This window comes from Colobus angolensis, unplaced genomic scaffold (genome assembly GCF_000951035.1).
Source record: "Colobus angolensis palliatus isolate OR3802 unplaced genomic scaffold, Cang.pa_1.0 Scaffold157, whole genome shotgun sequence".
In the NCBI taxonomy this organism is placed as follows: domain Eukaryota; kingdom Metazoa; phylum Chordata; class Mammalia; order Primates; family Cercopithecidae; genus Colobus; species Colobus angolensis.
Window position 1 is genome coordinate 1,942,259 of NW_012114677.1, and position 11,643 is coordinate 1,953,901.

General features: G+C 47.6%; 1 protein-coding gene across 1 annotated transcript in view; it reads left to right on the plus strand.

The window, feature by feature from the left end:
* The window catches only part of RNF212 (ring finger protein 212), a 57,315-nt gene that overhangs the window by 29,763 nt on the left and 15,909 nt on the right, over positions 1-11,643 (plus strand). Inside the window, exon 8 of the mRNA XM_011936791.1 lies at positions 5,273-5,336. Coding sequence (XP_011792181.1) covers positions 5,273-5,336 — 64 coding nt within the window. The remainder of the gene's footprint in view (positions 1-5,272; positions 5,337-11,643) is intronic.

Below are 11,643 nucleotides of genomic sequence, written 5' to 3' on the forward strand. Positions count from 1 at the left end.
GTGTTGACCTTGTGTTGGTCCCGTGTTGGTCTTGTGTTGGTCCCGTGTTGGTCCTGTGTTGGTCCCGTGTTGGTCTTTTGTTGGTCCTGTGTTGACATTGTGTTGGTCCCGTGTTGGTCTTGTGTTGACCCTCTTTTGGTCCCATGTTGGTTCTGGGTTGATCCTGCGTTGATCCTCTGCTGTTCCCATGTTGGTCCCATGCTGGTCCCTCTTGGTCCCTGTTGGTGTCAAAGAGAAATGGCAGCAAAGCTGGTGGCCCTGTGCTTTACCTGCCTTCAGTTGCTGTCTCATGAAGTGCCAAACAGTGCCAAAGAAGACAACAGTAAACTTTGTCAGCCCAGGAAAAGAAATGGGTCAGAAAAGCTAAGGATTCTGGGAAACAGGAAGCACCAACTTCAAGCTGGAGAGAAGCAAGACCAGAGGAAACCTGCCTGGAACTCAGGGAGACTCCAGGCCCCGCTCTCCTGTCGTCTGCCTGGGTCGGCAGAGCTCAGCGCCAGGTGCACAGCGGCCACACACCAGGTGGCTCGGAAACAGGAGAGAGGAGGCAGTTTGGGAAGGACTCAGTACAGAGTGAACTGCACCCCATGGGAGGGATCAGGACTTAAGAAGCATGTGGGGCAGGAGGGCGCCAAGGAGCAAAGGCAGAAAACCGAGTGGGTTCTGGCAGCGGTGAATGCCTGTGTTCCATGGTGCCAGTGATTGGCTTATTGGATTTATGTGTTGCTTCGTGTTGTGCGACACAGTGTGGCTCATTGGCAAGCACTGTTCCGAGCCTTTATAGATACGAACTCTGTCGTCCTAGCAGCCCTGTGACATGAGTAATCCCACCCAGAGCCAGATGATGGAGGAACCTGGAGTCAGGATAAGAAGGCGGAACTGGATTCCATAGGGAATGAAGAGCCGCCACAGCTTCCGTGAAAGAGAAACGGCAGTTCCTTGGCATTTGAGTCAAGCACACGCGTCCTCTCCCTGCCCAGCTCACCTCCTCCGTCCTCATGGCCACACCCGTACCCACTGGCAACACTGGAGCCGTGCTTCCAGAGGGACACACTGCCTCGTGGGTGCCCGTGTCCCGAGGCAACTGGCCCACACGGAGCACCCCACCTGCCCCCTCAGGCCCTGCTGGAAGCTCTTATGGAATCCTCCCCCGGGTCCCTGTGGGTCCCTACCACCTGCCTTGGCTCCCCCAAGGCTGGACACCTGCTTCCAGCTATCCTTTGGTGCACTAGGACCTTGTTTCTTGGATGAACTCACAGCCTCCAAGTCCCCACAGCTTAAGGAGGAAGAACTTGGTTCTGTCAGGTCAGCTTTCTACCTTTCCTTAGGATCTGAGTAATTGACGAGAATAGAGAATACTCAAGACTGGCAGGCAGCAGGCATGTCGGGCTCACGCCTGTAAGCTCAGCACTTTGGGAGGCCAAGACAGGTGGATCACTTGAGCCCAGGAGTTTAAGACCAACCTGGGCAACATAGTGAGACCCTATCTCTAAAAGAAAGAAAAGACTGGCAGGCTAAATTGATTGACATTTCACTGGGTGCTACTGTTGGAAATTATTGCTGAGGAACCAGAATGTAATGAATCAAAGTTCCTAAGTGAGGGGCAAAGACCAGACATGGGCACACATTTTCTTTGGTTTTTTTTTTTGGGGGGGGGGGCGAGTTTTTTTGTTTTTTGTTTGTTTGTTTGTTTTTGAGACAGAGTCTCACTCTATCGCCCAGGCTGGAGTGTAGTGGTGAGATCTCGGCTCACTACAGCCTCCGCCTCCCGGGTTTAAGTAATTATCCTGCCTCAGCCTCCTGAGTAGCTGGGACTACAGGTGCGCACCACCATGCCCAGCTAATTTTTGTATTTTTAGTAGATACGGGGTTTCACCATATTGGTCAGGCTGGTCTCAAACTCCTGACTTCGTGGTCCGCCCACCTCAGCCTCCCAAAGTGCTGGGATTACAGGCATGACCCACCGCGCCCGACCGGCACACATATTCTGTAAAGGGCCAGATAGTAAAACATCTGGACTTTGCAGACCAGACAATCTATCACAGCTACTCAACTCTGTCATGGAATTGCAAAAGCAACCATAGAAAGTACGGAAGCTAATGGCATGACCATGACTGTGTTCTAATAAAACTTCATTAACAAAAACAGGCTGCGGGCCATAGTTTGCCAACCCCTGTGCCACACCAGAATGCAAATTTCAAGGAAAGTGTCTAAAACCAGTTTTTCACCTCCTGAAACCGCCTTGTCACCCTGGAGTGGATGTGTGTAGCAGTTCCTTTGGAAAGAGCTCGTGTCCTCCCTGCCCCACATGATTGCGTAGACTGAGAGGTGCTCCTGGTAACCCTCAGCCCGAGCAGAGGTTCTGGGGACACCACCTGTTGCCTGTGCAGACTGAAGTCTTCTCTGGCCTGCGGAGAGCAGTGTGCAGGCCTCTTGAGGTGAACCTCCCATACTCTTCAGGGCTGCGTAGGAAAGAGCGTTATCGGGGGTGCTCTTGCTGGGGTTCCTGCCCCAAAGGCTCGTCAGAGGGAGGGCCACAGTGCAAGTGTCTGTCGTTGGGTGGACCTGGAGAAGCAAAGCCAGTGCCATCCCGTGAGAGCGCCTGGGACACAGCTGGGCCTGCCCAGAGGGGCTTGGTTCTTTTCCTTCCTCCTCCACCCTTGCCGCTCCAGGCCTGGGGACCTCAGGCTGCTGGCACTGGGGAGGAGGAGAAGCAGAGCCTAAGGCCCCCACCCTCCTGGACAAGGTACCTGAGAAGGCGAGGGAGAGTCTGCTTTCACACGGAGATGGAAGTGTTGACTATGGTGTGGGGCTTGGCTGGATAATTTCTAAGATAAGTGTGTTCACCTTAAATGAGCGCGGGATTTTCTATTATGTAAAATTAACCAGGATTAACGTATCTTTTTGAAAAGTAAAATAATGACTCACAAATACAAAATGAATGCCATTCACATACTTCCTTCAACTTACGAATTGGCCAGTCACAGTAGCTCACGCCTGTAATCCTAACACTTTGGGAACTGAGTCAGGCAGATCCCTTGAGCCCAAGAGTTTGAGACCAGCCTGGGTAACATGACAAGAGCCCATCTCTACAAAAAATTAGTTGGGCATGGTGGTGCACACCTGTAGTCCCAGCTACTGAGAAGCTGAGGTGGGAGGATCACCACTAGGAGGCTGAGGCTGCAGTGAGCTGTGATACAGCCCCAGTGCACTCCAGCCTGGACGACAGAGTGAAACCCTGTCTCAAAAGAAAAAAAAAAAGAAGTTCTGAGTTAATGAGGGAAACCAGCTGATATAGTTTAGGTATTCGTCCCTGCCGGCATCTCATGTTGAATTATAATCCTCAGTGCTGGAGGTGGGGCCTGATGTTCGGGTCATGGGGGCAGATCCCTGATGGCTGGTACTGTCTTTGCCGTGGTGGGCGAATTCTCATGAGATCTGGCTGGTTAAAAGCACGTGGCACTGTCCCCCAGTCTCTTGCCCGCTTGCCCTGCAATGTGCCTGCTCCCCTTTGGCCTCCCGTCCTGATTGTAGCCTCCCGAGGCCTCCCCAGAAGCGGCTGCTGCCACGCTTCCTGTACAGCCCTCAGAAGCATGAGCCAGTTAAACCTCTTTTCTTTATGAATTACACAATTTCTGGTATTTATCGTAGTGCAAGGATGGCCTAATACACTACCAGTTAAATGTGAAAACTGGCTTAAAGGATAATCCAAAGAACAAATATGTGTGTAGGCAGCCAGGAGTGCAGATGTGAACACACCAATGGGTACACAGCCCCTCCCACATGGCAGGAACCAGTGTCTTGCCCAGCCAAGTCTGCCACGGCCCATGGACAAGAAAGATTTGCACCACTCTCTTCTGTAACTCACAGCTATCAGACAGCACCAGGACGGGGAAAGACACAAGCACTCGAATCTCTATGGAGATTTTCTCTAAACGGAGCAGCAAATGGAACGTAGTTCAAAGGGGCGGTGATGTCAAGGGGATTCTTAGGATGAACTTGATACTGAAGACATCCTAGCGGATGGGAAAGATCCAGAAATGATGGCATAGCAGCACTCCAGGCAAGTGAGAGGAAGTACCTGGAGCCTGTCCTGATGAGGCAGGAATACACCTGGTGTTCACAGGATGGCAGGCAGAGGCTGAAGGTACAGAGACAAAAGCTCCCGGTTTCACAAGGTTCTGCCTTGTTGGGGGTGGGAGTGAGGTCATGAGCTTCAGGTGGATGGGGAATGCGCCCAGTGGATAGCTCCATGAGACCGCTGGCCTGCAGGCAGCTCAGAGGGCCATGCCAAGCGGGGGGTTCCATCCTTCCAAGGTTACAGTCTTGCCAGCAAGCAGGAGCAGAGGACTGGCAGAGTAGGGCCAAGGGTGTGGCAGAGAGTGTCCCCGGAGCAGGGCGCTCCTGTGCTCCTCGAGAGGCCACGAGGACACAGGGGACTTCCATGGAGTACTGGAAGGGCCTGTGGATTAAAGGATCTGTGGGATGGCTGTGCCAGGGGCACAAGCCAGGAAGGTGGGCAGCAGAGGTCTTGGCGGGGCACAGCTGATGACGGCAGAACCTGAGGACCAGCGGGGGTGAGACAAGGAGCCTGGTAACAGGAGATGCCAGCAGTGAGTAGAGAGCCAGAGGAGCGAGCCCAGGAAGGGGCAGCGACTAGAAATAGCACTTTGCCATGCCACAGGTCGCACTAAGAGGCAAGAGGGGCTCAGAGCAGAGCAGCCTCCCTCACCAGTCTCAGAACCTGGGCTGGCAGCTCTGGGTTCACAGGTTCCTGTGGGTTGAGGAGGGAGGGTGGCAGCAGCGGCCTCGTGGTTGCTGGGTAGGGTGAAGGGTGGGCACAGAGCAGGGCCCAGCACGCACAGCTCCGAGCAGTGTTAGCTCCACCCTGTCCATCAGCATCTGGACTTCAAGGTAACAAAATTATGCACCCAAGAATGATTTACTCAGGATTTCACATTCTCTAACATCAGCTGCAGACTTTGTTTTTTTCACCTAAAATTCCTAGTAGAGCCCTTTATCCATTCACCATTATAGGCCCTGGTGGAACAGAGGGAATCAAATAGATAATACCCACCCACATCCCTTCTACCACCAGCAGGCAGAGTCGGGAGATGGACACAGAATCAAGTTAGACAGGAACTTGTCAGAGGGCGATAAAGATGAGGGAGATGGGGTTCCAGGAAATGTGTTCCTAACAGACACTGGGAGTCCGAATCTCGTAAGCAGCAATATTGGAATTTTATCCATTGTTTTCTTGTTGCATTCTTAGTTGGAGATAGCAGCTGGACCTGCGAGAATCTCCGTGATTAGTCCACCTCAAGATGGACGCATGGGTAAGTAAAATTTCCTGTAACCTTACCTCAAATCGATACACGTGTCAATTAAAATATATTCCCTGAGGCCGGGCGCGGTGGCTCACGCCTGTAATCCCAGCACTTTGGGAGGCCGAGGCGGGCAGATCACGAGGTCAGGAGATGGAGACCATCCTGGCTGATTCCGTGAAACCCCGTCTCTACTAAAAATACAAAAAACTAGCTGGGCGTGGTGGCGGCGCCTGTAGTCCCACCTACTTGGGAGGCTGAGGCAGGACAATGGTGTGAACCTGAGAGGCGGAGCTTGCAGTGAGCCAAGATTGCGCTGCTGTACTCCAGCCTGGGCGACAGAGTGAGACTCCGTCTCAAAAAACAAACAGACTGTATATACATATTCCCTGAAAGGTCATGTTTAATCAAAGTTGTCAGAACCTACCCACATGGGTATTGTCTTTCCACTCGGTGTGTAGGAGGCTGCATATTTACCAAAATGGTGCAGTGTTTGAGTCCCAGGGAGAAGCTCCTGATGACCGTGTAACAAGTCACAGGAGAAAACTGGCTCCTTTGCATTCTATGTCCTCTTGGTTTTTAACAAAAATAGTGTCACTGGGTTTGCTTCCTGGGAATTGGCTTTGAATTGCTGGTCCGTTTTCAAAGTGAATCCCTCCCTCAACCCTCAGCGCACATCGGCCTCAGCCCACACAGGCCATCTCCCCGCACACTGTCTCCTGCATCTCCACGGGGCCACATCTAACAGCTTCTTTCTGTTTCATCCCATGGTTGCCCTTGTCTAAGCCCCCTGTTCCCAGAGTGTGTGTCGTTTGCAGAGGTTCACCATGTTTCTGCATAGACGTCCGTCCTCACTGGCTGCTCCTCCTAGCATTCAGTCCTGGAAGGCACAGGGAACACACCAACTCTCTAAACGCCTCCAGTATATGCTGAGGTACGAAGGGCCGCCTTGTGTCTGTCCCAGCAGGCTGAAGGCACCCTGCACACGCTCAGAACGCTCACTGTGTCTGTTGCGTTTCCTCTTTGCCAGTCTGAAAGGAAATAGCAATTTTGATTTGCATTTATGTGACTGTTAATGATTCTGAGTGTTTTAAATTTATTCCTCTGTGTTTTTTCTATGAATTATCTGCTTTATTCCTTTGTCGTTTACGTGGACCCCTCAGTGTGCAGGATATTAACCTTTTACTCAATTTGCTTTGTAATTTTGTATTTGACCTTTGAATTTGAGAGACTTAATATTTTTCTATACTCAAATCTATTCATAGGGTCTCATGCTTAGGGAGGTTTTTTTCACATACCTAAATCATTTTCTTCTAATTGGATGGTTTTTTAAACTTCTTCTTAGAGCAGTTTTAGGTTTACAGAAAAATTGAAAGGAAGGTACAGATTTCCCATACATCCCATGACTCCACACATGCACAGCTCCCCCATCCGCATCCCCCACCAGGCCAGCCGATGTGTTAAAACTGGTGATGCTGCATGAACACACCATTATCACCCGGAGTCCATGGTTTACATCAAGGTTCACTCTAGGCGTTGTATGTTCTATGGGTTTGAACAAATGCACGGTGACGTGTGTCCGCCATCGTAGCGGCATATGGAATAGTGCCACTGGCCTAAAAATCCTCTGTGCGCCACCTGTTCATCCCTCCCCCACCTCCCACCAACTCTTGAAAGCCACTGATCTTTCTATGGTCCCTTTTTCAGACTATCCTAGAGTTGGAATTACAGTTTGTGGCTTCTCGGATTGACTCCTTTCACTTAGCAACACACACTTACGGTTCCTCCATCTCTTCTCCTGGTTTGCTAGCTCATTTTCTTTAGTCACTGAATAATATTCCATTATCTGGATGTATCACAGTTTATCATTCACCTGCCGAAGGGCATCTTGGTTGCTTCCAGGTTTTGGCAATTAGGAGTTAAGCTACTATAGGTGTCCATGTGCCAGAGTTTTGTGTGGACATGTTTTCAGCTCCTTTGGGTAAATACTAAGGAATGTGAATGCTGGATCAGATGGTGAGAGGGTGTTTAGTTTTGAAAGAAATTGCCAAGCTACCTTCCAACGTGGCAGCAGCTTTTCGCATTCCCACCAGCAAGGAATGAGAGTTCCTGTTGCTCCACGTCCTCACATTCGATGATGTCAGTGTTCTGGATTTCAGCCAGCTGATAGGTGTGTAGTGGTATCTTGCTGTTTTATTTTGCGTTTTTTTTTTTGATAACATATGACTAGGAGCATCTTACGCTGATTTTTCATCTGCATATCTTCTTTGCTGAAGTGTCTGTTAGGGTTTTGGCCCATTTTTTAATTGGATTGTTTTCTTATTGTTGAGTTTTAAGAGTCCTGTGTATATTTTGGATGACAGTTCTTTTTTTTTTTTTTTGAGACAGAGTCTCGCTCTGTCACCCAGGATGGAGTACAGTGGCCGGATCTCAGCTCACTGCAAGCTCCGCCTCCCGAGTTTACGCCATTCTCCTGCCTCAGCCTCCCAAGTAGCTGGGACTACAGGCGCCTGCCACCTCGCCCGGCTAGTTTTTTGTATTTTTTAGTAGAGACGTGGTTTCACCGTGTTAGCCAGGATGGTCTCGATCTCCTGACCTCGTGATCCGCCCGTCTCGGCCTCCCAAAGTGCTGGGATTATAGGCTTGAGCCACCGCACCCAGCTGACAGTTCTTTTTTGTGTGTCTTTTTTTTGATGATGTTTTTTTATCAGATAAATATGTATCTTGAAAATATTTTCTTCCATTTTGTGGCTTGTCCTTTTGTTCTCTTGACATTATCTTTCACAGAATACAATTCTTGTAGTTTTTAATGTTTACCTTCTTCCAAATTCTTTGAAGTTTATTTTGAGGTATGTTGTAAGATGAGTTTTTTAAATAATTTATTTTGAAGATAATTCAAACACACAGAAAAAAATTGTAAGAACAGTATTAAAAAAAAAATTCCAATATCTCCCCTCCCAGATTTCCCCAAATGTTAACATTTTGTTAATTTGCTCCCTATCTGTCATCATTGGTATTTCTCTGAACCACTGAGCATGTTACCAATGTGGTGCCCTAGCACTGCTAAAAACCAAGAACACAGTCCTACAAAACCATCCGCAACTCAACCCACATGTTCACACTGACACAGCACAGTCCTACAAAACCACCCGCAACTCAGGCCAGGCGTCCACGCTGACACAGCTCTACCATCCCATCAGCTGTTGCCAAGAGTTTCTCTTCTCCTCTGGTCAAGAATCTCATGGAAAGATGAGCTACATCCAGTTATAACATCTATTCTGTCTCCTCTGGACTGGAACATTTCCTCATAGTTCTGTTTCTTGTCCTCAATAGTTTTGAAGAACAATTAGGCCTCACATTCTGAAGGGAGGGTGACCCATAACCTGGGTTGTCTGGTATTTCCTCAGGAATCCAGACCATCCTCCATTGGCAGGAATGCCCCAGAAATGCTACTGCTCTGCTTCGCACATCAGAGCACAGAGTTGACCCATTCTGCCACAGGGACATTAACCTTAGTCACCGGATTGATTCCTCCAAGAAGACGTTCACCTTGGTCTCCTGATTCCTCCAGGAGGATGTTAACCGTGGTTGCCTGATTCCTCTAGCAGGATGTTCACCTTGGTCTCCCGATTCCTCCAGGAGGATGTTCATCTTGGTTTCCCGATTTCTCCAGGAGGATGTTCACCTTGGTCTCCCGATCCCTCCAGGAAGATGTTCACTTTGGTCTCCTGATACCTCCAGGAGGATGTTAACCGTGGTTGCCTGATTTCTCCAGGAGGATGTTCACCTTGGTCGCCTGATTCCTCCAGGAGGGTGTTCACCTTGGTCGCCTGACCACACAGGCATCTATCAGGCTTTCTCACTGCCGTCATTATGTCCCCCATATGGATGAGTGTCTTGTGGAGAGATAGTCCAAATGACACTGATACCTTTTTCCTCATCTGGCCTCACGCCCCCACCCCCCCAATCAGCCACCACTCTGATGACTGCCTCATAGCAATTTTTCCATTTCCACAGTTCCTTCTATATGTATTAACTGTCATTCTACTATAAAGAAGAGCTTTTTCTTTTACCCAATTCAGGTATCTATGTATTCACTAATTTATAACAATATGGATTGATAGATTCTTTTTTTTTTTTTTTTTTGAGACAGAGTCTCGCTCTGTCGCCTAGGGTGGTGTGCAGTGGTGCAATCTCAGCTCACTGCAACCTCCGTCTCCTGGGTTCAAGCGATTCTTGTGCCTCAGCATCCCAAGTAGCTGGGACTATAGGCGTGTGCCACCATACCCGGCTAATTTTTTTTTTGTATTTTTACTAGAGATGTAGTTTTGCCATGTTGCCCAGGATGGTCTCAAATTCCTGAGCTTAGGCAATCCACCTGCCTCGGCCTCCCAAAGTGCTAAGATTACAGGCGTGAGCCACTGCGTCCAGCCAGATTCATAGATTTCTATTTTGTTCAGAGGTTTGGATTTTCTGCTGAACTCCTCCCAGATATGATCATGTTCAAAATGCATTTTTAAAACGTCAACCAGGAATTCTGTATCCAGTGAAATTGACATTTTAAAATGAAGACTAAATACATTCACGGAGTAACAGAAGTAGAATTCATTGCTAACAGACCTGCCCTACAAGAAACGTAAAGGAAGGCATTTAGGCTGATGCCACACAGTAACTTCAATCTGTTAGAAGGAATGAAGAGCATGGGGAATGGTGATTATGGGATGAGAATAAGAGACTACATTGTTAATTTCTTTTATCTTCTCATTACTTTACAAAACATAAAATTGAAGCAACAATTATAACGTTGTGTTGTTGGAGTTACAACAAATAGATGTAACATAGAGGATAATAAGCACAAAGGAAGAGCGAGGAGATGGAGCCACAGCATACAGAACTCTAAAAAACACAGCTGAAAAATCAAGAGGGATTGTTAAATGACGTTGTAAAGCATGTGTTAAACACAAAGACAGTCAAGACAACAGAAGGACAAAGGAGACAGAGACACTGGAGAATAAATAGCAGAACGGCCGGTGAGGGCTTTCTTCTGGACCCTGTCGATCAGTATCTTATCTCCTTTCACAAATACCACAATATCTTGGTTACTTTTGCTTTACAGTAAGTTTTGGAATTAGATGGCATAGCCCTCTAACCTTTTTCTTAATTTGTCAACATAATTTTGCCTATTCCAGGTTCTCTTCATTTTCATATAAATTTTAGGATAATGTCAAATTCTACAAAGAAAGTCTGCCGGGATTTTGATTTTGATTGAATCTCTACATCAGTGTGGAGAGAACTGCCATCTTCACAGTTTTAACAGTCTCAGTCCATAGATGTGCTGTGTCTCTCCATTGATTAGAGTTTCCTTAGTTTCTCTCAAGAATCCTCAGTAATTTTCACTCTGCAGGCCTTGTACTTTCTTGACAAACTTACATGTAGGTTTTTTTTTTTTTTTTTTCTTTGAGACAGAGTCTTACTCTGACCCAGGCTGGAGTGCAGTGGTGCCATCTAAGCTCACTGCAACCTCTGCCTCCTGGGTTCAAACAATTCTTGTGCTTTAGCCTCCCGAGTAGCTGGGATTAATTACAGGGGTGCACCACCACACCCGGCTAATTTTTGTAATTTTAGTAGAGACGGGGTTCACCATGTTGACCAGGCTGGTCTCGATCTCTTGGCCTCGAGCCATCCATCCACCTCAGCCTTCCAAAGTGGGATTACAGGCATGAGCCATCGCTCCCGGCCCTAGGTATTTCATTATTTTTTATGGTGGAATTTTCTTCATTCAATTTTTATATTGGTTATCGTTCATATGGTGTATCTTTTCCCATCCTTTGGTTTTCAGCCTCTCTGTGTCTTTCAATCCATGATGTGCCTCTGATAGACAACATATGGTTAGATCTTGTTTTTTGATCTGTTATAATCTATACCTTCTGATTTGATTGTTTAGTCCATTGATATTTAATGTAATTATTAATTTTTGTGGTTGGATTTGTGCTTGCTGTCTTGCTGGTTTTTGTTTTATATATGACAGGATTCTTAGTTTATTGGTATCTCCTTAACTGCCTTTGTTTACAATAAATATTTTTATCGTGCCATTTTGCTATAGACTGATTCGAGTTCCCCAAAAGTCATATGTTGAAGCCCTGACCCCCATTGTCACTATATTTTGAGTTAGAACCTTTAGGAGGTAAAGTTAAATTAGGTCATAAGCATGGAGCCCTAATCCAATAAGATTCATGTCCTGAAAACAAAAGACACCATTCAGTGGAGAAACAGACGCTAGTCAGTGGGGAGAGACGCTAGTCAGTGGGGAGAGACGCTA